The sequence below is a fragment of the Sceloporus occidentalis genome, unplaced genomic scaffold, assembly GCF_023333645.1.
Source record: "Sceloporus occidentalis isolate IW3139 unplaced genomic scaffold, rSceOcc1.0.p SCAF_2, whole genome shotgun sequence".
Lineage (NCBI taxonomy): Eukaryota > Metazoa > Chordata > Lepidosauria > Squamata > Phrynosomatidae > Sceloporus > Sceloporus occidentalis.
In genome coordinates this window covers 243,487,508-243,514,796 of record NW_028316982.1, presented here as the reverse complement: position 1 = coordinate 243,514,796, position 27,289 = coordinate 243,487,508, and the positions used below count along the sequence as shown (strand labels likewise).

Sequence of the window (27,289 nt, the reverse complement as noted above, 5' to 3'; positions counted from 1 at the left end):
AAAGCATGTTGCCTTTCACTGTTCATGGCACATCTCCCACACCTTTCCTTTTCTCCTCATTGCCTACCTCATATCACAGCATAAGTACTACCCTGCTCATTTAACCTCTTCTGTTTAAATCATCTTGGGAAAGGGCCATATAATCTGATTAATTCTGCATCATGTGACTCATTACGTGAGAGACTATGCAACAATATATACATGGAGTTGTTGAAGGGAAATGCTCTGTTCAATTTTAGCTCTTCAGTGTCTGCCAGCATTGAATAATTACCACTGTGGGAGGGATAAAACAGAAGGAGCCAAAGGAAGTAGTGCCACCATAAGTTCTGTGAAGGAGTCACTCCCCTCAGGTAATAGGAGGGGAAGGGGAAGGGAGGCAGGGTCACTCCTGTTCTGTTTACTGAACAACACTTGGTTCCTCCACTCCTTGAGCAGTATTCTGCCTGGTCATTAGGGAAAAAATAACTCACAACTAGTGACTGAGAATGTATGTTTTCTTCTTTGGCTTCAATTGCTTTTCTGTTTGTGTTATGTCTTTCTGACTATGAATCAGAGGGCGGGGACTGCCACAATAGTGACCCTTGGAAGCCTATTTGGGCCTTTTCTTGATGGAGGAGCAGAGTAAGAAACCTTCAAATAATTGAATGCATATAAAAATGCAATTTGTGCTTACTATTACATGACAACTGGGTCACCAATATTAAATTAAATGGTGTTGCACACTGGCACACACTCAAGATGGGTTGCTAAGAGACTTAAAAGAGAAGTACATGCTGACCTACCTGATTTGGACAGTTCTGCCCAAGCCATAACAAATGTTCATGTGTCATGGATAATGACATGCAAACAAATCAACCATTTTTATTTGATCTAAGACTTTATTAACATATGTACGAAGACGAGCTGTGATCACAATTAAAGAAGGAGGTTGACAAACTGGGACGTGTCTAGAGGAGGGTGACCAAAATGATAAAGGTCTGGAGGCCATGCCCTATGAGGCAAGACTTGGGGAGCTGGGTATATTTAGCCTGGAGAAGAGAAGGTTAAGTGGTGAGGTGATAGGTATGTTCAAATATGTGAAAGGATGTGATACTGACAATGGAACAAGCTTGTTTTCTGCTGTATCATAGATTAGGACACAAAGCAGCAGATTCAAGGTACAGGAAGAGATTCTACCACAACATTAGGAAGCACTTCCTGACAGTAAGAGGTGACTTTATGATTCTACGGAGAATAACTTTATGAAATAACCAGAGTAAAAGGACAAGAAATGGGAATATGTATCATGATGCCTGTTAAGAAAGAAAAAACACAATACACACAGAAAAATAGACCACAAGAGGGCACAATTGAATTGCTTTTCTACTCCAAGCAGACTATTTAATCTGTATATAACTAGTGATTTGTGTCCTGAAGGTTATGCTAAATGCAGCAAGGCGGCTTTGGTTTATTCCTGTTCTGTGTCTCCCCACTCAATGGGACTTAGGGCACTGCTAAGCAATTCCCATAACATTCAGAACATAGATTCTAAAAATGGTATGCAATACAGGTAGCATATGAAAACTGATAAAAATTACTGTATAACATTCTTCTCCAATTAAAACAGAACTATCTGTTGCTATTGATACTACAGTTTGACAGATGGTGTTTTAAAAGTAAGTAAGGAAACCTGATGAATGAATATAAATGTGACATGTCAGGGACCACTGTGGATGAAGCCCCTTCCAATTCTTTGAACATTAACATTTATTTTCAACATCGTGATTACAGCATAGAACTCAACTATATGTGGGGAAAAATATATCACTGAAGCTTTACTTAAAAACAGTAAATGGATCAAACACAAAGCTGAGAATATTCAAGTTTCCACAATTTCAACAAGAGCAATTCTGAAATCTCCAAGAAAAAAATCAGTAAGACCCAAAGTATTTTGGTTCTGGATTATGATCTGTATGTTTCTAAGATGATATCTTATTTTATTTTTTAACCTAACATTGCCTATAGAACTAGGGTCTCTGTAACTCAATTTCTTTTATTACCTCCTAGTGTCACGTTGCCATGAAGAAACCGCCCTTGATAAATAAGTCTCAAAATATTTGGACTGCTCACTTGCTCTTCTTCCCAGTCTGGAAAAAAAAACCAGTAAAAAGATTGTTAAGCAACCTGACACATTTTAAACAAGTACATCCATAGGCAATAATGATCCGCATGTGAGTCTGATTCCTTGTCATAAGGTAGATAAGGATATGCTTCTTAAAAAGGGCAGTACAGCCAGCTGTCAAGGAGGAGAAATAGTAAGAATGTCAGCAGTTATCAACTGACAATAGCAATTCCATTTACAAATGAAATTACAAGACAAACAAAATGCTCTTGTTGGATTTTCTGGTTGTACTAAGAGTACACAAGCATGCACAGGAAGACAAGTGCACCAGTTATTTGTCTGCTCTTAGTGTCCCTATCAGCAACAACATTTTAGAGTATGTTTTATTATTGCATATATTTGTTAAACCCAGGACAACAGAGATATATTTCATTATGTGGCACAAGTAAAAACTGCACTGGATTCACTTCCCCTTATGAAGAGGTTCAAACATGGCTTCTGCTTATTATATGTGTTCTAGTAGAACAATATTATTTGATACAGGCCATTGGTTTTTAATAGTGGCAAGTTATAAGTCAGTTATATCATGGAAGCTGTATTGTAAAGTTCATCAATAAGTTACTGGGTTTAGGTACGAGACCAAACAATTAAGCCTCAGGCTTGTGCACTCCTTCCTCTCATCTAGAATGGTTACAGACTAAAACGTTTTGCCTCTATTTTCAACTGCATGTTGATCTAGACTTCTGGTTCAAGAAACTATGATTTAGGAAAAGACAGGATCAGAAGTTGGTCTGCTTCCTAAATGCTAAATGAACACTAACCAGAATTTCTCAAGGTTCAGATCTAACAAGAAATCTCAGGTAATCGAAAACAGAGACTTTCCAATATCCTCAAGACTAGTGTTTAGTATTATCTTCAAAATTAGCTTCAGAAGACTGACTCTTACTTTTGATTCTGATTATTCATTCCCCTTCTCAGGAAACTCATCATGTATTCCTTTTGCTAGTGGCGCAGTGGTTAAATGCCTGTACTGCAGCCACTCGACTCACAAACTATAAGGTTGCGAGTTCAATACCAGCAAAAGGGCTCAAGCTCAATTCAGACTTGCATCCTTCCGAGGTCGCTAAAATGAGTACCCAGATAGTTGGGGCCTATTAGCTTACACTTTGTAAACTGCTTAGGGAGTGCTTAAGTGTAAGGGGAGGGGGTCCACTGTACTAATAAATACCACTGTACACTTTGTTCTTGTGTGTCTTCAAGTCATTTCTGACTTATGGCAACCCAAAGGCATGCCTATCATGGCATTTTCTTGGTAAGGTTTTTTAGAGGGGTTTGTTTTTGCCTTCCTTTGTGGTTGAGAGAATATGATTTGCCCAAGGATACCCAGTGGGTTTCCATCACTGAATGGGAATTCAAACTCTGGTCTCTAGAATCAACACTCAAACCACTATACCACACTGGCTCCCACTATATACATATATGTTTATTATACAGTAAATTTTATAAAGAATCAGGTTAAAGCTTTACATTATTGTACATTTAATTGTAAGATAATTAACTCACAACAAGGAGAATCCTTAAATCAAAGAACCCTCTCCTCATTCAAACAAATCAACGCTTCACTCTTGCTCAGTAACTACAGACCAAAAAGCTACTTATTTAAAATCAGTATAACGTCTGGTTAAGAAATATGCTTTTTTGTGTGTATCTGAGCCACTTTTCCATCTCCCAAATCATATTACTGTTGGTTATCATGGGCCCTGTAATATTCTGCCTGATTGATCAGCACTCCCTGCTTAAACCAATTCAAACATTCAATGTCAAATGCTCCTGTTGGTAAAAACTGAGTCGTCCATGAAAGATATGAAATATCTCAAACGGCCTAAGCTTCATAGAAGAAAACAAGATTTAGGCACATATCACAAATGTAAGACATATGATGGGTAGATGAGCTGATGAGCAGATATACTGTTGGCAATACTTCATTACAAATGCAAATGGGTGCAGGACACAAGTCCATTCCTTAAAGTCAGGAATGGGTTATATTATTATGTGCTCTCTCTCCCTTCAGAGTTGCACTATGGTCTATGCTTTTGAAACCAGATTAAGCTTAGGGGTCTGATTAGCATAAATCAGCTTCTGACCTGGGTTTGGCACTGAAATTGCCTTAAGTAATGAGTTAGATTACATCTCTCATTGGTTTGTCTGCAGTTCTTATTCCAGGCAGTCAATGCAGTCCAGTGATTATTTGGAAGAGCTGTTCCAGAATTTGAGGGATGAGAGTGATGCAGGTGGGACAGTGGTTCTTGTGAGTATGTGAGGAATTGAGTTTTCCAAAGCACAGTTTGTCTATCAAGCTGTTTACATTTTTCATGGAAATAACAAGCATTGCTATCTAAGGAGTTAGGGGGTCATCAATGTGGTTTACACCTAGCTCTCTCTATCTAATTCAGATGAGATAAACATACAGAATATCAAGGCAAACAAATAAAGAAAGAGATGCACTATTATGGTTTCATCTGAACAAGATGGGGTGTGCAGGAGATACCAATTCATTGGGTGACACCATTAGAGAGGGTGATACCAGTCAGAAGTGAAGCCCCTCCCCTGCAAAGAAAGTGGGGGGGGATCTTTTTGGAGTGCCTCCCTCATTTGGAGGGTGAAGATGGGGGTGAAGCTTCTGAACCCCTCTTTCTGATCTCCTCTCCTGCAGCCCCCCCTTCCCTATCCATCTGTCTCCTTTCTACAATTGTACTTGGTGGGGGGGGGACTTTTTGCTGTGATTTCCTCTTTCCTTGAGGGTGGAGATTTTTCATAATTAAAACACTGTTCTTACTCAGGGAAGCATCCCGTCATTGCTGTCTTGGCTCAGAGTGCTGGTGGCAGCAGGATGCTGGGTTAGCAGCATTCCCATCTGGGTTACTGACCCCCATCCCCATCTGCACCCCCCACCCCAGGAGGCCCATTGTGGTGACACCAAATTTAGTGACACCACTGCACCAAAATAATGTGCTGGTTGCACTAGGGTGTGTGTACCTGTTTAATTATATATGTTTTAATCTGGCCTTAATGCTTTGATTGTTTAATACTGTTTTAAATCTTGAATCTTGTGGATTTTTAACAATATGTTTTTAAATATGTTGTGTGCCACTTTGAATCTCAAAATGGAGAATAGGCAGGATAAAAATAATAATCATCATCATTATTTTCTGGGCACAACTCAAAGTGCTGTTTTCAACCTATGTCTGGCTTGGGACTTGAGGATATTAAGGCCTGCATGCTTAATGATCTACTAAGTTATTTGGAATCTTTCCACAAAGTTAGGTGGTGGCAAGAGAAGAAGAAAAAATTGTGTACCAGCCTGGCTTTCCAAACTCTTGTTAAAGCTGCTCACTAAACATTCATAGAAACACAGAATCATAGAGTTGGAAGAGACCGCTGAATTTGATGAGCTTCAGGAACTAGTTTAAAATATTTTTATTTGGTCAGAATTTAAAATAACCAGCCATTTTGATACTCATAATTTTTATTACTTTTGTTTTATTTCTACTCCTACTGTTTTGTTCTTTTAGTATTATTTAAATGATTTATACCTGCCTTTCTCCCAATATGGCACTGAATTTTACAGAACCTATTTTTAAAATATTCCTTAATGTTTTATTGTTCAATTGATTTGTATAAGCAGTCTTAGAAAAATGAAGTCGAAGGCTTTTATGGCCGGCATCCATAGTTTTTTGTGGGGTTTTTGGGCTACGTGGCCATGTACTAGAAGAGTTTATTCCTAATGTTTCATCAGCATCTGTGGCTGGCATCTTCAGAGAAAGTCTTGAAAATTTTTAATTAGAAAATGAAGAGGGAAATTTAAAATATGTATGACAAAAATAACAGTGATACAATTTTCCTTAATTATCATTAAGCATGCATGCACACAAGAGTCCCATTTATCACAGGGACCTGTAGACTGAAACAGGACACAAAGTCTTGCAAAAAGAGACAGGGCTTTTGTTTTGTTTTTTAAAAAAGCTACACAAGCACTTCTATATCTATAATTAGTGCCAGATATTGAATAATGAATTAATGGCCATGCCAGCTAGAAAATTCTGGGAGACACAGTCCAAAACATGATTTTGGGGACTCTGCCACATTTCTGTTGCCAAGCAGAATTAGGAGAAATATTCAAGAGAGAAACAATATTTTTTTACCATTCTTAACTCTGCCATTGCACCTTCCTCCCAGCCTACCATTCCAGGTGAGATTTTAAAATTTAAGTCTGCCAAACATGTACAGTGGGCCCTTGTTATCTGCTGGGGTTTGGTTCCAGCCCCCCCCCCCCCCCCCAATGAATAATAAAATCTGTGGATGCTCAAGTCCCATTAAATACAATGGCATAGCAGAATGGTGTCCCTTATCAAGGTTTGCTATTTGGAATTTTCACTTTTAAAAAATATTTTCAAGCCATGGATACTTGAATCCATGGACAAAAAGTCCATGGATAAAGAGAGCCAACTGTAGTTCTAGTGTAAAAATTTAACTTCAAAGCTACTAGCATACTATTCATGATCTCATCAATGGGACACAATTTTTTTTCTTTTTTTGCTATACTGTGCTCCTTCCCGTCATCCACAAGGCAGGCAGCAACAAGAGAGAAGAGAGGGAGAAGGAGAAAAGGAAAGCCTGTGATATACTCCTTCATGGTACAAAGCTTAATACAGGAAAGGAAAGGCTGCAGGGTGAAAGAGGAAAGACAAAAGAAGAGAAGTGGGGATTGTTTTTACTGTTCTACACACCCTCATACCCATTTTATTCTTAATCCTGTTTGCCATGCTTCAGTTTTGTTGATGTTTATTTACCCAGTCAATCACACTACAGTTATATTAATGCCTAGTTCTGGACTCCACAAGCATTGTATTGATAGTGACTGCTCACTGTGACTGCAGGTCATGGTTATTTTTCAAGTGCTATAGGAGCCTCTTTTGTGGTTGTTGTGGAAGCATGGCTTGACATTTTGTCATTATTAGATTTATGTTTATTTTTGGAATTGGAGTACTGGATTGGAACTTAGCCTAGATTCTCCATTAATTATACTACCCCATATGCCTCTTTTATTGCTACCATGCCACCATGAAACTCTGTTGTCTACATCACTCTTGTATGTATGTATTTTTATCTCACCCATTTCTTTTCAGCAGCTGGGTGAGAAATTGAGCTTTCAAAAAATTCATGCAGCTCTATCCTCTCTGAAGCATAAAACATGGATGAGAGGAGGAAAAGAGTGCAATCAATTATGGACAGGATTTTTCATATTTATTCTGGAAAGGTTTTCAAATTTAGAATACAATGCAACTTAGAATAACATAAGCATAATAAATGTCCCCTTTTCAAAGTAAATGCAACTAACTAAATTCAATTTTAGCTTTTTAGTGTTAACTCACTACATGGCACTTTTTCACTAACTTTCCTATCTACTGTATGGTCTTAGCCTGTTTTGACAATCCTGTAATATGGCAAAGTGCAAATTAAAAAATAAAGCACAAGGAGGGTCAATAATAAACATTTTGTAGTCCAACATTTTAAAGTTTCTGCATTTATGGGGAAAGATATTCTCTTTCCAACCCATGTAACAGATCTGGAAAATGGTTAGAAGAGTTTTTATAATTCTGTATTACTTACCCATTGGCCAGTTATCATATACATGTTTTGCAATGTCTGCTGCTGAATCATTTGGTGAGAACAAGAACTCTTTTGTTTTTCCACTTACCAAAATGAGGCGCAAATTTATCTGTAAGAAGAAGAAAAGAAGAACTGTTAGGAAAGTATATCAAAGAAAGGAAAATGCATTGACACGTGTAACACATTGATGTGCATATTCACACATACACACACATGCCAAGTCACTTTGCAGCAATACTATAAAAAAGCAAATAAATTAATTCATAATTACATGGCCTTACTAGAGACAGCTAATTCAAAAGATTTTCATAGAGTATTACATTATAGTCCAGAAAACAACATTCCTTCAATTAAATCTGAGGGAATTAAGGCAATAGTTCACGTCCAAAGGAATCATAAAGATTATTTATGCTGAGTGTTTCAGAAAATTATCTAATCCAAAAAGTTGCAGGGAAAGTAGACTTATACTAATGGAGTAGAATTGCACTGGCTAAACAAGGAACTGCTATGTGTGTATGTGCCTTTAAGTCGCCTGTCAATTTATGAGAACTCGATTCATTTTGTAGTGTTTTCTTAGGAAGGAAGTACTCAGAGGTTGTTTTGCCAATTGCTTCCTCTGAAATACAGCCCGCTCTTGCCATCTGCTGGCATGCCATCCACAGATTTGAGCATCTATGGGTGGCCCCGCCCCATTCATCCCAATGGAGGTGCATACATGCAGTCATGCACCCAGTACACTGCCACTGAAAACAACAGGACTTGAGGTCCCATTTTCTTTGTTACCCAAGGGGAAGAGGGTCCAGAACAGAACCCCTGTGGATATAAGGACTGGCTGAATAGCCTACAGCATCTTGTATTAATTGGCAGTCTCCTATCCAAGTACTGTACTAACCACAACTGATCCTGCTTAGCTTCCAAGATCAGTCAGAATCTGGTGCCTTTAGGGTATTTAGGCTGTTAAGCAACTACTACCTCCAAGTTGTCTCTAGTGGTTTGTGTACATAAGTCTATAAAATGCTTACAAGCTACTAGTGGCAGTTTTCATGTCAGTGAGATAGTAATTACATTCCATTTTGGGGAAATGGTTCAGCACTTTGGACAGCTCTTTTAAAATTCAGATGAAAATCTAGAACAGATTCACTGGCCGGCTGACATAGACGCCTCCAGCCATCACTGACTGTTAGCTAAATGAGTGTGACTTTACGTGGGAAAAACAGGATGATAGGAAAGTGCTAAATGTGCCTTTTAAGCAACATAGTTGGTGGTAACTGGGATGTGATAGGTAGAAACAATGCTGTTTCACACATCTTAACAGGATATTGGGGGGGGGGGGGGATAACATTAACTGTGGCCCTGTAGTACAAAAAAAATCCACTGGCTAAATTATAATTCAGTAATCTCCTTTTTTTCTTAAGGGAGTTATGGGTTAAGTATGGGAAACAGAGTTGAATTCCCCACTTATCCATGAAGCCCACTACGTAATCTTGGTCAAGTCACACTCTTTCAGCCTCAGAGGTTGGCAATGACAAACCTCCTCTGAAGAAACTTGCCAGGAAAATCCCAGGATAGGTTCGCGTAAGTCAGAAGCAACAACAACACATAGTTTAAAATACTGATACCACAAACGAGATCTAGCTGCACATACTATCAGTGACTATTTCTTTAAAATATCTCTAATATGCTTTTTATGTACATGGTCTCCATGTTGTGCAAGTAAAAGAATGAACAGAGACCACACATATTCAGTTCTCTATATGATTAATGTTTATGGTTCTTAATCTGTGGGGGTAAGATGTCTTAGTTGCAACAGTCTGCTTTTCTTGATCAGACCATGCACATGGTTCACATTTGAATTCTTTGAATTCTACTGGCCCTCTACTATTTTCATTTCCTGTACTCCAATATCAAATGTTAATTAACTGGGTAAAAAGTCTTCAAGCAGCAGAGTGCATTGAGACAAGAAAGTGAGGGCAGATTCTAGTTTCATGCTGCATGTGCTTCATTTCATGATAAAAGCAGAATCCCCACCCCAAGCACATGACTAGTTTGGCCTAAAATACTGTATATTAAGAAAGTTTATGTAAAGACAATAACAGCCACCGCTCAGGCTTTAACTACTCAATATTTAACATCAATTTACTGTGTGTGTACACTAATCATCTCCTTCTCTTTTTACACAGGAATTCTTGGAATATGTTTGAGAGCACTGAGATTTGCAGTTATAATAATATAATAATAATAAAGATTTATTTCTAGCCCGCCCAATCACCAAGAATCTGGGCGGGTTACAACAGTAAAATACATCAAATTACAATAGAGTTTTAAAAAAATCAAACCCTAGACCTAACCCCCCCAGTTGTACATTTTGCAATAGCACAATTAATAATAATAACAATTTTGCAAAAGTAGCAACATAGAAACATCATCCCATCAGCAGCCCCCCATGCTGCAGCAGCTTTTGGAAATGAGTACTTGGAAACTAAAATTCCCAAGAGATTATAGTCAAGTGAAGAGAATACTTTAAAGGCTCTTAATACTGAGAATTTATTTTTGGTTATACAATAAATATGCCCAACACAGGATATAAATAAAGTATTTAGCCTTTTATTAGGAACAGCTGCTTCCCTAAATAGGGGTATCATCAGTTTAAACATGTCAAGAATGTCATATCATGGCTCTGTATATATTTCAAAACCAAAATAACAGTTCCAATTTTATTTGTTGCACCTCTTGGTTACATTTAACATGCTGTGATTGATGAGGAATACTGCACCTGTATAAGCCTTTCAAAGTTTTTCTATAATTAGTAAGTTACAATTAAATAAGAATCTTACATTTTTCATTATTTTAATTTTTGTTTACTATAGCTTTATCAAAGTTCTTTGTGAATACATAAGAACCAGTCCTTATTTAATGCTACTTTATTTTTTGCTTCCATGATTACTAGGACTATGCTTACCTGAAATGTGTCCTTGATTTCTCACTGTGTTAGTTTTCTTAAAGTCAACTTCGAACATTATAATACAAGCCTTGTGCATACATAAGAACCACTCAGCCTTCTGAATCTCTTTATGTAACATCTAAGAGAGGCCAGATTCCCCCATGCATGAATTCTGAGGCATGCAATTACAAGTGGAGATTCAGGGTACAAGTGATTCTTGCACTATAATTTCCACTTGCAATTTCAACTTCCACTTACTGCTACCCTGCTAAGGAGTACAGGAGGGCAGAGATATTTGGCTAAAGTGGAGGAAGAAAACATGACTATAGAAGAGAACAAAAAAGGGGAAAAAAGAATAAATAAATAAATAAATAAATAAATAAATAAATAAATAAATAAATAAGGAAGGCTCAACACACTGTCTCTAATTTTCAGAATAATATCAGAGCTCTGGTATGCTTGATTTGTAGGAAGCAGTGTGATCTGCTGCATTCCAGCACAGAGCACAAAGGTTTTGTGTCAGTTAATTTTTGTTTCCCCAAACAGCAAAACTACCTTTCACATACCCATTTCATCTGCACTACTTAATGAGTACAGCAGTACAAGGAAGGCAATTCTGTTCCTTCCTCTGGAGACAGAGTAGGGTAGAAATCACAAAGGAGAAGTGTCAGAGCTGAGACTCCTGAAAGAATCTCTTGTTCTGCTATTTCTTTCCCCTACTGAAATATCTTGCAGGTATCTATTTGTTTTAAAAGGGGGGGGGTTTACATTTTTGAAGTGTACATTCTATTAAATCTGTACATTCTATTAAACAATTTATTGCTATCATTGTGGGAAGATCATTGCTGACCTTTTTAGACATCCTAATTTTATTATTTTTCAAAACAGCAGTTGGTTTTAAAGATAAGGCTATACAGTCAACCCTCCTTACAGATTTGTTTTATATCAACAGATTCAAGCATACACAGCATGAAAATATTTTTTTACAAGTATAAATTCCAAATAGCAAACCTTGATTTTGCTATTTTATATAAAGGACACCATTTTACTATGTATTTAATGGTCCTTGAGAATCCATGGATTTTAGTATCCATGATGGGGTCCTGGAACCAAAGCCCGATAGATAATAAAGGCTAACTGTACTATAAATCAGAGATCAATTTTCATCATACCCACTATCACAACCCAAAAGCCAGGAATTTAATTAATACACATATGTTTTTCTGTCGTGCTGGATGTTTTACTGCTTACATTCCATTACCTGGACCTTTACTCTGCAGTAATTTAGAGTCTGTGGCATGTACAACAATCTCTCCCCCATTTCTTTAATCTGCTCAACTCCCCTAAAATACGTTTCTTTGAAGAGAATCCTTCAAAATTTCAGCTTAATCTGTACTAAACAAAAACAGATCAAGGAATGTAGTTCACAAAGGAAAAAAGAAGGAGGATGTGTGCTAGAGTAAGGTTCACTAAGGTATAGCCAACTTATGATTTGATATTTACCTACAAACTGAGCTATACAGGCAACCAGGAACAGCAAGAAGATAGCTAACAAGAGAACACACATGATTCAGCAGCAGATGCCTTTGTAAGCATCCATAAGATTAGTCTATTTGTACAGCACATATCAACTTATTTATCTTCTTCTAAAACTAGGTTTTGGTAATTTAAAATTCTAAATACCTTACTAAATCACTTTCTGCTAATAGGCATAACCGTAAATACATCCTTTAATATTTTTTTTTTGGGGGGGGGAATTATCAGGATCCTGTCATTACAAATATGCATATGATATGCATGCTGCTGAAGCCATTGATTAATAGGCTGAGAGAAAATGTACAGAAATGCTTCTTGGTCAAAACACCAATATACTATGAATCAAAAGCATAGTAATAGTTACTTTGGCCAAAAATGGGGAAGGGGGGGCAAGCTCTAGGCCAAAGGCAGAATGAATTTACCTGGAAACACCATTTTTCTAATGTGTTTTTTTCTAAGGTTTCATAATGCCTAGAATTTCTGAAGCTATCTAAACTAGAATAAAATGAACTACACTGGCTAGAAACCTATTTATTCCAGGAACAAAACTCTTTGGTTAACTCTGGAGGGGTTAGCTTTCCAAAGCTTTCCTCTTTGCTTGTGCTGCCATTTTTGTACCTACTAGACCTAGAGCATCAATGTGTGCATTTTGTGTGTGTGTGTCTGTTTTGCGCATTCATGTCATTTCTGACTTGTGACAACCCTACAGCAAATTGATAGTGGAGTTTTCTTGGCAAGATTTGTTCAGAGAAGGTTTGCTCTTAGGCTGAGAGCTTGTGACTTGCCCAAGGTCACCCAGTGGCTTTCATAGAGAGCTGGGAATCAAACCCTAGTCTCCAGAGTCATAGTCCAACAGCTACGCTGACATTTAGGCAATGCCTATTCAATAATGATGCCTGATCTCGCTGCTAAGTTTAGCAACCGACCTGGAATACATGGAAGAGATTCAATCACAATATTGAGACTGCAGACCTTTGCACGTTGGTCCTTCACAGTGAGAATAACTAGCAGGACTACTATGAGTTGCTGGATTTAAGATCAGTAGCCTGTCTCTTTTGTGGCCAATGAAACACCATTTTGGATAAGGGAGATTCAACCAGTAGTAAGTTTAGGTCATGACTCACCGTATATACCTGACTATAAGTCAAGAAATTTTTGCACCAAAATGGCACCCAAAATCCTGGGTAGACTTATCTATGTGGCAAAAAGTCCTTCGACCAAGCCTCTCCCCAGCCAGGCTGCCTCTGCAAGGGATAGCCCAGCTGGGGAGACACTGGGAAGGGTGACCGATTGCCCTGCAGCCTCTCCCTGGCTCGGCTCCCTCTGAAGGGAAAAGCACAGCGAGGGAGATGATCGCACGGCCAAAAGCCTCTCTGCAGTCAGGCTCTTTCCCCAGAGAAGGAGCCTGGCTGAGGAGATGTTCAGGTGGGCGTGTGATTACCCTGCAGCCTCTCCCTGACCGGGCTTCTTCCATGGAGAAAAGTCCAGTGAGGGAGATGCTGAAGAGGGCACGCGATTGCCAGCAGCCTCTCCCCAGACAGGCTGCCCACTCAAATCTGACCCTCGACCTATCCACGGGTCACATAAAAATCCACATTTTTGGCCCCAGAAGTTGACCTCGACTTATACATGAGGTCAATTTGTACACAAGTATATACAGTAAGTAAATATTGCATCAAAAATGGTTTTCGTGCTCTTCTGAAGTGGTGCGGCGGGGCGCCACAGGCACGCGCCCATTCAATTAAATGGGACACGCCGCCCCGTGTGCCCCACAGCTTGAGCACATATGCTTAAGATCGCATAAAGCATGCCCATGTATAACGCGGGCGCAGTGTACATTCAGCCCACCTCTAATGCATGACAATAATAATAATAAATTTTATTTGTATTTTCCCACCTCTCCCGGGTGGATCGAGGCGGGATCACTACCTAATCTAAAAAACAATATAAAATAACACACAGTACTTCGATAAAATACATAGCAATTAAAAATTAAAAACAAGATATACAGGCGACACTAGATCTCAGGGAGGTGGATTCATGTCTTACAAAAAGTCAGGTGGGTATGCTCGCTGGAAGAGCTCCATCTTAACTTCCCTCCTGAAGGTTTCCAGGGAGGCAGTAAGATGGATCTCTTCCAGGAGACTATTCCACAGTCTTGGGGCAGCTATCATAAAAGCTCTTTGGAAAGTTGAAGCATATTTGGTTGTTGTTACTTCCAACAAGTTCTTCCCCATCGTTCTAAGAGTGCAGGGTGGATTGTATAGGGAGATGTGTTCCCATAAGTAACTCGGTCCCAAGCCATGTAGGGCTTTAAAGGTAATAACCAACACCTTGTATTGCGCCCTGAAACAGATTGGGAGCCAATGATGATATTTTAAAATTGGTGTTATATGGTCAAACCTAGAAGAACCTGTGACCAATTTGGCTGCCATATTTTGAACTAGTAAGAAGCTTCTGAACTTGGTACAAGGGTAGCCCAATGTAGAGCGCATTGCAGAAATCGAGACAAGAGGTTACCAGAGCATGTCCACCGCTTTAAGGTCCTTTCAACCTAGGTAGGGGCGCAGTTGGCATATCAACCAAAGTTGGTACCAAGCACTTCTGGCCATCGCATCTACCTGAGATGTCGACTGTAGAGACGGATCCAGAAGTACTCCCAAACTTCGTCCTTCAGTGACCCCGTCCAGGACAGGTTGGTAAATTTCCTTCCCCAGACCTGAGGTGCCTATTGCAAGTACCTCCATTTTCTCCGGATTCAGCCTGAGTTTGTTTTCCCTCATCCAGCCCATTACCGACTCAAGGCAGGTATTCAGAGGAGAGATGCCATCCTTAGTCATTAAAGCAGTTAGAGGCATAGAGAAACACATTTGGGTGTCATCAGTGTACTGATAACCCCACGCCCCATGTCTCCGGATGATCTCTCCCAGCAGTTTCATGTAAATGTTAAACAGCATGGGGGACAAAATGGCGCCTTGAGGGACGCCAGATGTCAGCTCTCTCTTAAAGGAGCAACTGTCCCCCAGCCTCACCATCTGAAATCTGCCCGAGAGGTAGGAACCGAGCCACTGGAGCGCAGTCCCTCCAATACCTAGCTCCCTCAGGCGTTCCAGAAGGATACCATGGTCTATGGTATCAAAAGCCACTGAGATGTCCAAGAGCACCAAGAGGGTCACACTTCCCCTGACAATGCCCAGACAGAGATCATCGACTAAGGCGACCATGGCAGTCTCCACTCCGTATCCCGTCCTAAAGCCAGTTTGAAATGGGTCCAGATAATCAGTTTCATCCAAGGCAAGTTGGAGTTGGAAGGCAACTGCCCGCTCGATCATTTTGCCCAAGAATGGTAACAAGGAGACCGGTCTATAGTTGTTTCTCACCAGGGAATCCAAGGAGGGTTTTTTTACGAGTGGTTTAACCACTGCTAGTTTTAACTTTGATGGAAACTTACCCTCTGAAGGATATGTAAGCCACCACAAATTTCAGAACAAATAGCTGGCAAATAAAGAGGTATCTTAGTCAGACCACCCTAAAGAGTATCCATATCAAGCAGGATGTTCTACCTATGGTAGCACACTGGCCCTTCTCAAATAGTAAATAACGTAGGTACACAATCCCAGGTAAAATAAATTATTTAGTTTCTTCCTTGGACCCACGAGGAGCTCTCTCTTCTATCCCTGAGGGCATTTGGCAGTAGCTTCTCAGTTATGAAGTAGAAAGTAATCCATCCAAAAGGCCTAGTTATTTCTACCAATAGGAAAATAAAATATATTCTTCAATGCGCTTCTGTTCTCCTGTTCCAAAGGCTATATCACACAGGAAAAACTAAAAGTGCTAATATCATACTGCCCTTATAGAAATTAATGTTACAACCACACTTGGAATGTTGTGTACCATTCTGGTCAATGCACCTGGAAAAGAATATTGTAAAATGGAAAAAATGTAGAAAAAAAGCAATCAAAGCAATCAAGGAGCTGGAACATATTCCCTAAAATGGCATGTTATTTTGAGGACTGTTTGGCAAAGGACAAACTAATGGTATAGTAATAACCATTGACACTACCAGTTACTACTAATCATGATGGTTATATATAGCACCAGAGACGGAGTGTGTGTGTGTGTGTGTGTGTGTGTGTGTGCATGCACGTGCCCACATACACACATCCCTTCAAGTCACCTCCTGACTTATGGCAACCCCATCAATTTCATAGTGTTTTCTTAGGAAAGGAATACTCAGATGTGGTTGTTCCAGTTCCTTCCTTTGAAAAATAGCCACAGCATTTGGTATTCTTTGTAAGTTCCCCATCCAAGTACAAAACAGACTGGACACTGCTTAAATTCCAAGGTTAAAGAGAACACCTTCAGAATATTTAGGCACATTGGGGGAGCAGCTATGTTCAACAATGAGAAGTATCTATTGTACTTTTCTCCTACTGACTTATACTCAGCAACCGATCAGTTCAGTAAAGATCAAAAAGGACATCTGCACTATTTATCAGACAGCGTACAGTACACTCAAGATATGCTCAGGCTTACAATTTACCGTTTAAAAGTTCAGTTCTGAAAAAAACTATTATTCAACAGAGCCATCATACATCCAGTATGTTAGAATGAGTGCTCTAAATGTACAGCCAGTGAAAATAGAACAGGGGTCGGCAACCTACGGCCCACGGGCCGGATCCAGCCCGGCGAGGCCTTGGGACTGGCCCCAGCCCGGTCCTGCCGCCCCCGCCGCAGCTTCCACGCCGCTCCGGGCTCCATTTTGTGTTGTAAAATGGCGGCTGAAGTCTCGCATTACCTTTCCCGTCGCGGGGCAGGACGGAAAAGGTCACGCGAGACTTCACCACCATTTTACAACACAGCGGCGGGCCTGTAGGAGGCCCGTTGCGGTGGCCGGAGCCCTCCAGCAGGGCTCTAGAAGCTGCAGTGGGCCTGTAGGAGGCCCGTTGCGGTGGCCGGAGCACTCCTGGAAGGCTCCAGCGGCCGCGGCGGGCCTGTAGGAGGCCCATTGCAGTGGCTGGAGCACTCCTGGAAGGCTCCAGCGGCCGCGGCGGGCCTGTAGGAGGCCCATTGCAGTGGCTGGAGCGCTCCTGGAAGGCTCCAGCGGCCGCGGCGGGCCTGTAGGAGGCCTGTTGCGGTGGCCGGAGCGCTCCTGGAAGGCTCCAGCGGCCGAGGCGGGCCTGTAGGAGGCCCATTGCAGTGGCTGGAGCGCTCCTGGAAGGCTCCAGCGGCCGGGGCGGGCCTGTAGGAGGCCTGTTGCGGTGGCCGGAGCACTCCTGGAAGGCTCCAGCGGCCGCGGTGGGCCTGTACGGGGGGGGGGGATTCAAAATGGCGGTGCCATTTTATTATTATTACTATTATTTATTTATTTATTTATTTATTTATTTATTGGCTTCGGCCTCCCTAGTTGTCTGAGGGACAGCAACCCGGCCCCCGGCTCGAAAAGGTTGCCTACCCCTGCTCTAAACATACTAAAAAAGGCAGACTTGCTTTTGTCTAAATTAATTCCCCATACCTGAATTGCTTACATATTTCATATTCTACTCTGTAAGAAGAGGTGACTCTGTAGGGATACAGTATAAAATTTTTGGATCTAACCAAAGTCATGATATAGCTACTAGCTTGGTTAAAGCAGAAACAACTTTTTAACAAAATCAATGTGCAGGGAACTTCAGGGTATTCTCAACTCTAGGAAAATAATTTTAAATGACACCCCCACAAACCAATTTCTGAAGCCCTCCTAGCACCAATGAAACATACCCCATACTTTTCATTGTCAAATCAACAGTAATATGACAGCCAAAATTCTCATAGATCTTATCTAGCTCATTACATACCAAAGTCTCTGCTTACATAATACACTCCCTATTCTAATAGAAACAGCAGACACAGCTGCCATCAGATTCTTTCTGTTTGGCGACCAAAAGAACTTCTGCCTTCCTATTACAAGCTGCCTTAAGGAGCAATCCAGGCTTGGCTCCTTTTTTATTATTATTTATTTACAAGTATTTGAAGAATGTAAGACATGTTTTGTAGAAAACTTTACTTCCTAAATCATGTTTCAAGGCTAGTAAAAAAGCAATAATAAAAACTACACTATATTGAGCATATATCCTTGTATACTGTCTGGCTCAAGTAATTCCATTGCATTTATTTTCTGAAACATTACTTTAAAAACTACCCCTACTCCAAGCAGTTTTGCAAAGCAGCTTTTTAAAAATAAGAGTAGAAAATTACAGCAACATGCTGTGGAAAGAACATAGTTTGATGCCAGAGCATAGGTTCCAGGTTCACCTCCCCATAGCCAGTTAAAAGGAATTTAGGTTTCACAGCCAGGAAAGATCTCTGCTTGAAACCTTGAGGAACTAGAGCAAACAACACTTGGCTTAAAAAAATCATAGGTCCGACTCAATGTAAGGCAATTTCAAATGTTAAATTGATTTTATCAGAAGAACAGTAAAGTATTATGGGATAATAATATCCTTTTAAAGCTAATACCTGAACAATTTACAAGACATTTAATAAGAAAGGACGATAGCATTAAACCAAACTCATTTGAACATTCAAGACTGAAGGAATTATTTCATTTTTATACAAAATAGCTACTGAGCAGCAAGTTTTAAGACCAAAGTTTAGTTTCAACTGAACAACCAAAACAGTCCAGATTTACCTCTTTATTTATTGTCTTGAATAGAATCTTCCAGGCAGCATTTAAAAAAAGACATTAGAGCACTTCAAAACTGGATTGCTGCTTCTGTCGCTGTCTTGACATTGGAATAACACTGTGCATCTTCCTCAAATGCTAGCTGTTGAATCTCTCTCAGAAAATAAACAGCATTCCAGAAGGCCCTAAATCCCACAAGACTTCTCAAGAGAAACCTAAACATTAGGTCTGGTAAACCAGAGGTGGCCAAAAGGAAAATCTGTATAAATGGGTAGATCCCTGGTGATTTGCAATAGACCAGCAAGGATTTCCAACTTTCAACTCTTTAAACAAGTTGTATTATTGAAATTAATTTTATTTAATTAGTTAATTCATTCATATGCTGTCTTTTTCCCAAAATGGAACCCAAGCATCTTCCAAAAATAGCAAATTAAAATGTTCACAATAAAATTAGAAAAACAATTTAAAATCTCTACATTAAACACTATAAAAATCATTTAAAGCCACACAAAAGTTAAAAACAAATAAAAGACACAAAGAAATAAAACCTTTTCCCTGCTTACACATTAGAAGCCTGCTTAAACATGGAAGGGAGTTCCAGGGGTTGGGAGCAACCATTGAGAAAGCTCTTTCTCGTGTTCTCACCAAGTGAGCCTGTGATGGTGGCAGGACAAAGAGAAAGCCTTCCCTGAAGATCTTAGCATTCTTGCAGGTTTGTATGGGAAGAGAATTAGCGCAGTATAGTGGTTTCAGCATTGGACACTGGGAGACCAGGGTTCAAATCCCGGCTCGGCCATGGGAACCCACTGGATGACCTTGGACAAGCCCAAGAGGATGGCCATAGCAAACCCCCCTCTGATAATACTTGCCAAGAAAACCCTATGGTAGGGTCAACTTAGTGTCACTATAAGTTGGAAATGACTTGAAGGCACACAACAACAACAAATGGGATGAAATAGTCTTTCAGATAGTCTGGATTTAAGCCTTATGGGGCTTTATAGGTCATGACCAGTACTTTGAACTGTGCCTGGAAATGAACCAGTAACCCCTTCATTTCCAGTGCCAGTGAGAGAAAGGAGAGATCTTTTTTCTTTTGCTAAAATGAGGAAAGTCTGGGTATACAGGATGTGGAAGGAATACGAGCTGCATACAATTCTGGTCCTCAAAACAATTTTCTGGCTTCAGAATTACTTGATTTTAAATGCATGTCTTTTGCAACAGATTTCAGATAGTGAATGTTACGAGTTCTAAACCACTAAGCATATTCTGCAAACATAAAGTACAATATGAGGTGTACACCGTTGTTAGAAAGGTAATAAACAAGATAAACAATAGACACAGTTTTTCCATATCTAAAAACCATGTTTACAATATCTGTGTCAGCAGTAACATTCTCAGTTTAATTAGCATTTCATGTATGCACTCAATCAGCCAAGTGTCTTCACCTACCTCCCAAAATGCGTCAGTAAAATCACTCAGGGGCTATTTACAATGCAAAGGAAGAGACTATTATAATTACCTGCTGCAATCTCTTCCAGAAACCACAGCATCCTTGAGGTAATGTAAAAGACGTATTAGCATCAGCATGTAAAACTACCTAGGACTGCAGCTGAATCAAGCCAAACTCCACTTAGAATTCATAGATCAAAGAAGATATCCATTTACTTTCAATTACTCTGTTATTTATAGGTCAAAAATTGATCTAACCACTGATACATTTCCAATTTTTCTTACAAGGATGACACACTACTGAATTTTCTTGGTGGAACATATAGTGAGATAAAAGTACAGACTCATTTAAAGTAACTACTCTTAGGGAAAAAACTGAGCTAATTGAACAAACACTGAACTAATTGTGTCTTGCATATATGTATGTGCCTTCAAGTCACCTGTCAATTTATGGCAACCCCATGCATTTCATAGAGTTTTCTTAGACAAAGAATATTCAGAGGTGGTTCTGCCAGTTCCTTCCTCTGAACTGTAGCCTACAGTGCCTGAGTATTCATTGATGGTCTCCCACCCAAGTACTAACCAAGGCTGACCCTGCTTATCTTCCAAGATTAGTCAGGATCTGCTGTTTTTGGGTATTTAGGCCATTTTAATTTCAAACAACTCTGGAAGTTATCGGAAAGTTTACAGGCAAGCAAATGCAATGGGGAAGTTGCAAACAGTTTAAAAGTAGAAGGCAAATGGATCCATACAAGATCAAGTACAAATATATATATACCACCATGTGTGATCATTATCATACAGAATAAAATCAATTAGTGCAAAGGGCAATGAAAGATAGCAGCTGGGGTGCCCATGTTCAGGGTTTCACTAGCCAATCATGCACTCTCTCCCTGTGTACTCCATTTTATTTCTCCCCTTCCATGGTTCTTTAATCCACTTGCCACTGACTCTCAATATTCCATTACAAGAGAGTACATTCAATCTTTGTTGTGCTGTGAAGTGTCTTCTAAAACTCAGAGCTGTGTGTGCTTAGCTTGGAGAAGAGAAGACTGAAAAGTGAATATGATTGTCATCTTTAAAGGTTTGAAGGGATGTCACATAGAAAATGGAAAAACTTTTTTGCTTCTTCAAATATTCAATAGATTTAACTGAGATTAAAAGAGATTTCGCTTAAACATTAAAAAGATCTTCCTGTGATGAGAATAGTTTAACAATGGAATAGAATGCCTCAGAGAATGGTGGACTCTCCTTCATTGGGTGTTTTTAAACAGAGATTGGCTGGTTCTGAGTATTTTAGCTGTTATTTTCTGCATGTCACAGGGTTTGTCTAGCATAGATGGTGCTAGTAGTCCCTTCTGTGATACTGAAATTGTGTTAGGACAAAAAGATATGCTAACTGTCTCAGGAGAAATATTTGCCATTCAAAAAAGGACAAAGGTTCAATTCAGCTGTATCTGGATAAGGTCTAGCCTACAGTGCAGGTGAGCAAGAAAACAGAGTGAAAGAAATACACAGTGCAGACTTCCTGAATCTTACATCCATTTTTTCTTTGCTATCCAATAACAGCTTCCTAATGGATCGACAGTGCATAGCCAAGAAGATGTTGCTTCAGCACATTAACTTTAACCAAGGAGAATTTTCACATATATGGTGAGCATATGAGCAGCTAAAAAGGGCAAGGCAAATTCTCTGTAAGATAGAGATCGCTGAACAAGTCTCAGTACTTAATTTGTAATCATTTTCAATGAGCTGCTGCAGTTGAGAAGAGGAATAAAGCATTCTCTTACCAAATATGATCCAACTACAGGAGAAACAAGGACAACTAAGAAACCAAATCAGGGGTAGCTACTGTTCAGGAGAATCTTGAAGACAAGAAAAATTCCTAACAAAACACCCAAGAATACCTACTACCATTCTTCCTCCCAATAATAATCAACAGAATAAAGTGTTTGATCTGCACCTCTTAGAGCCAGATATAAATAGAAATATGGAATGGGAAACACTAAGATAGCAGTCTGGCCCTTTAATCAGTGCAAATAACTCTTAGGAATATCATAAGTAGCCCAAATCCTACTCTAACAACCAGACAGGAATACTGGATTGCTGAGGATAGAATTGCTATGACCCCATTTTAATGATGATGAAACAACTACTATATTTTAACCTTTTCACTATAGATATGTCAATGCAATTGTAACTATTAGTATTCATACAGAGGCCCAACAGAAAGTTTAAGTGTTGAAACAGTGTTTAATCTTCTGAGCTTATTCATTTGAAGTCAGTTTCCTAGACACCCCAGGCACAAGAAATCTGGGTCAGAAAGCACATGCTGTACACGCTAACAGAACAAACAGCTACCAGCAAAAAAAGTTGCAAAGAAGTCTTTTAAATATATCCATAATAACCACAGTCAGGTAAGCCTCTAAAAACACTTTTAAATGCCTATTAGTTAAAATGTTCTTCAATGTACATACATGTGGAATAGCTCTCCCCCTGCCATGCACTACGCAAACCGTAAGTGAGAGATCTATTCTCCCATCCTTTGTTTAAAATGGCATGACACTGGTACTTTGAAGAAATAGGGCAACTGAGCTTTCTCCCCTCTTCTTACTATAGCTTTACCAGCAGCTACATTCTTGAAACTGATAAAAATTAGGAAATTAAGGGGGGATCCTTTTCCCTTCCCTTGTACAAAATGTCTGTTCATTTGTAAGCGTCTGTAGGCAGGGACTGTATCTTTTAATTTCTTCAGAGAACTCCGAAAGTTATAGGAACTTTAAAAGTATATCATAAAGATGGGAGAATGATAGATCTTGTGCTTCCACATATTCAAATGGTCTAGGCCTCCATTCTTCTTTTGTGGAGGATAGGACTATCTACTGCTTCTAACCATGATGACTATATGCTGCCTCCAGGATCAGAGGCAGTAAGTCTTTCACTATACATTGGCAAACAGTACTGAAAGGTAGTCTTCAAATCCCAGTTTTGGGATTCCCATATAGACATATGGCTGGCTACTGCTAGAAAGAGGATGCTGCACAAGAGAGGCATTTGATCTAATCCCTATGGCACTACTTAGGTATTTCCCCCCTCCTACATATATATTTACAATAAGATAATTTGATCAATAGATACAAAGAAAAAACATAAGGAAAAAATTTGACAAAGAGAAGACAAAAAGTAAATTTAGATAGCCAGACAGATCTAAGGATGGTAGAAATGTTGCTCTGAATACAGGCAAGGGACAGAAAAAACTGAAATGAAAATATGAGGAGTGTTTATCCAAGTACTACATAGCATGTGGCTTTGGGGCTTTTTTTTTTTTTACCCCCAAGCCCACCAGGTCAAAAAATAGCATTTGCCCTCCAAAGAAAAAGGTTCCCCTGCATCAAATATTCTCTAAGGGGCATGGGGGCCTATGTGCCATGTTTTTGGGCTCCTTGTCCATTTAGGCCAAGGAGAGGCCTTTTTTAAAAACAGGAAGTTATGTCCAGTCACTTCCCGTTTTATTTTTTTTTAAGTCATTTCCTGGGCTTAAAATGACCCTGTGGGCCTAAAACCTGGCAAAAATGCCAGGGTATTTGGAGACATTCGGGGGGGGGGATGTTTTGTGTTTGTGGAGGGGCATGGGAGAGAAGCAGCCTTCCAAGGTCTCCTGGGGAGGGGGGCACTGCAGCCCCATAGCTTCTTACAGTTGCCCATTCATTCCTCTACAACACATGGTTCCTGCCTTATTCTGGATATTGCCAGTTATCCACATTGTGTGGATTGGTCTTCTGCATAATACAGAGCATTTACTTTGAAATATTATTTCAGACTATCCTCTGTGCCACTCTGTTTTGTGGAATCCACACTCCTGTTACTATTTGACAACACATAAAGTACTTAATCAGAATCAAATTTCACAAAGCATTACACAGAGAAAAAGAGAAATGGAACATTAGGTAGAATAAAGTAGTGATAATGCAACAGTAAAGAAAAAAGGACCATATAATCCTTTCTTGAGCACTGAGATCAAGAGGCCAAACCAATATTAACTGGAAAGGATTTCCATAACAACAGGAAAACTGCTGAGATGGATCTATCTAGTGTGGTAAACAACCCAGCTCATTTCTCTAGTGGATAAACAAGAGTATTTCTGTTGCAAGCCATAGAATACATGTACTGTATATACTCATGTATAAGTATAAAAATTTTAGTCAAAAATTGATCCAAAAAACCTGAGTCAACTTATCCATGGGTCAATGTAAATACTGTACTTTAACTCTTATTAAAAATGAACTATCCCCTGGCAAAAGGCAAGACTGAAATCTGTCCTGGAAGCACTGACCCTCCTCTACTTTCTTATCCATTCAGGCTTTAGTATGAACACAACAGTTACCCTTGCTGGAATTGTGTAAATTCTTTGGCATTGTTTTCCTTGCTCCATCCTTTAGATCCTTTGTTACACGCTCCTAAATTTTACCCTCGACCTATCCATGGGTCATATCAAAATACATAATTTTGGCCCCAAAACCATCCCTTGACTTATACATGAAGTCAACTTATAGTCCAATATATACAGTAGTTTCATATGGGTATGCGACTTGTAGATTATCTCTATGGTACCCTGGTCCAGTTTTTCCATACATGTCAGTTTCTGCTTTACCCTACTTCATTATGTATTTTTGTTAGTTCAAGGCTACACTTTAACAAAACATTATCTGACCCGCTCACAATGACAGATGTGTTACAGACATTAAGTTCCAATGTTCATGTATGCGCTTGAAAAATGCAATGTATACAATACATTTGACTTAACTTTTTCCACACAGTTGTTTTTGCAGGAAGACACTAGGTAAGCATCTGAGATCTCAAAGAGCTGTTGTTAGTTAAGTAGATAATGACTAAGTTAGACAGATAAATAGTTTTACGTGGTGAAAGGCAACTTCCTTTGTTATTATTAGCCATACTGATATTCTAGACATGCTTAATGAGCATTAAAAGTATCTTTATATTTTTCTTTTATCAAATTACCCAAGACAGCCAAGATATAGATATAAAACATGTTTCAAAACTTGGGACACATAGTACAGTCTCTCTTCCAAACACAGCTTGCTTAACATTCATTTATTTAAGTGACTTTTCTGATTACATTTTTGTGGATTTCTTAAAAATGCTGTCAATATGTTATTGTATGTCTCCAAGTCATTACTGATTTAAGGAGACCCTAAGGCTTAAGGATGTGGTAGCCCAGTGGTTAAAATACTGATTCTGATGATTGCAAGATTGGAAGGTTGGCAGTTCAAGGCCCAAGCACCATGTGACGGAGTAAACTCTCATCACTAATCCCAGCTTCTGCCAACCTAGCATGTAAAAGTGCAATAGATAAATAGGTACCACTTAAGTGGGAAGGTAACAGTGTTCTGTGCAGCTGTGCAGGCCACATGATCACGGAGTTGTCTTTGACAATGCCATATCATGGAGTTTTCTCAGCAAAATTTCTTCAGAGGGGTTTAACCATGGCCTTTCTCTGCGGCTGAGAGTGTGTGACATGCCCAATGTTACCAAGTGGATTTCCATAGCTGAGAGGGGATTCGAATCCTGGTGTCTTGGAATCCTAGTCCAACACTAAAACCACTATATCAAACTGGCTCTCTGCTGTCATTGCAGCCATTTCTAATTGTTCCCACAATTACCTTTTTAACCATATCTTAAATATTTTTGTTGCTTTTCAAAGTTTATTATATATTAACTTCTGGCTATTATAAGGATACTAAAAATTTAACATAGCAGATGTTAAAAAATCTGAAGACAGAACAAACTGCAAATAGCAAGTCATGCAAGTTGGGAGAAATAAAGAAAGAGACATTGATATAGCATCTTGCACTCCCAGAAGAGAGCACCATATTGACTCTCTTGTCCACCAAAGCAGTGAGGCACATACTCAGTTCAAAAAGGAATAGAACATGGTGAAAGCAGTTCATTTTTGAAAGCCACAGCAGCTTAATCTGGGCAGCACACACCAAAAACATTGCAACAATAAATACTGTGCCACAAGCACAGCTTCTCTGGATGAGTCTATTCACACAGATATTTCCCTGTAGTCATACAAATGCAGGATTAGTGTGGTGATCCTAAGACAAATTCCAAAACCCATGATGTGGTAATATCTTTATTAGGCCAGCCAAACTAGTACGAAATTCTGTGCAGATTTTCAAACCACATACTTTTTTTCAGGGGAAAATGGTTAAAAATCATGCAAGAGGAAAGGGGATAATGTTAAGATTCATGTAGTTTTGAGATGCTACAGAGCAGTGGTTCCCAAACATTGGTTCTCCAGGACCAAACTTTGGTCCTCCAACTCACAGAAGGTCCAGACAGCTTGGCCAACTATAAGGAATTTGGGGAGCTGAAGTCCAAAATATCTTTAGGATCAGGTTTTGGGAATCACTGCTATAGACGAAGGGCCTGCAACATATTAGAACAGCAGGTTACATGTGGCTTGTCAGGCCAACTTGAATTATCGGCAGACTTTTCCTCTATGACATTTCAACAGCATATGTCTGGCATTCTGTTGTTTAGTCCCAACTAGAGTAGACACATCCAAACAATTGTTGAATGGTAAGGCAACAGGTAAGTCTTTTTAATTCAATACTCTAGTCATGAACAACAAAAAATTTAGGGCTATTTGTTTTTCTCTTTAATGTTTTTTTAAAACCATTTTTACTTGATGAAGAAACATGTAGCTTCAAAAATATGCATAGAGAATTATAATATTCTGGTTGGCCTAAAACAAGCTAAATGCCCCTTTGGCATTCCCATTTAGTGTGAAAGATAGCCATGCCTACAAAGCTAGTTCCCTTTTTGCAGTTTTAAAGTTGATTTGGACATCAACAATAGACTGAAGATTTCTGAATGTAATCCCTGCAGATAATATGCATAT

At 39.3% G+C, this 27,289-nt stretch overlaps 1 protein-coding gene across 1 annotated transcript in view; it reads right to left on the bottom strand.

Annotated features, from left to right (window-relative positions):
* UBL3 (ubiquitin like 3) overlaps positions 1 to 27,289 on the bottom strand; it is a 48,974-nt gene that overhangs the window by 10,071 nt on the left and 11,614 nt on the right. The window contains exons 2-3 of the mRNA XM_089512555.1: positions 7,772 to 7,880; positions 2,040 to 2,126 (exon numbers count right to left, since the gene is read on the bottom strand). Coding sequence (XP_089368681.1) covers positions 2,040 to 2,126; positions 7,772 to 7,880 — 196 coding nt within the window. The remainder of the gene's footprint in view (positions 1 to 2,039; positions 2,127 to 7,771; positions 7,881 to 27,289) is intronic.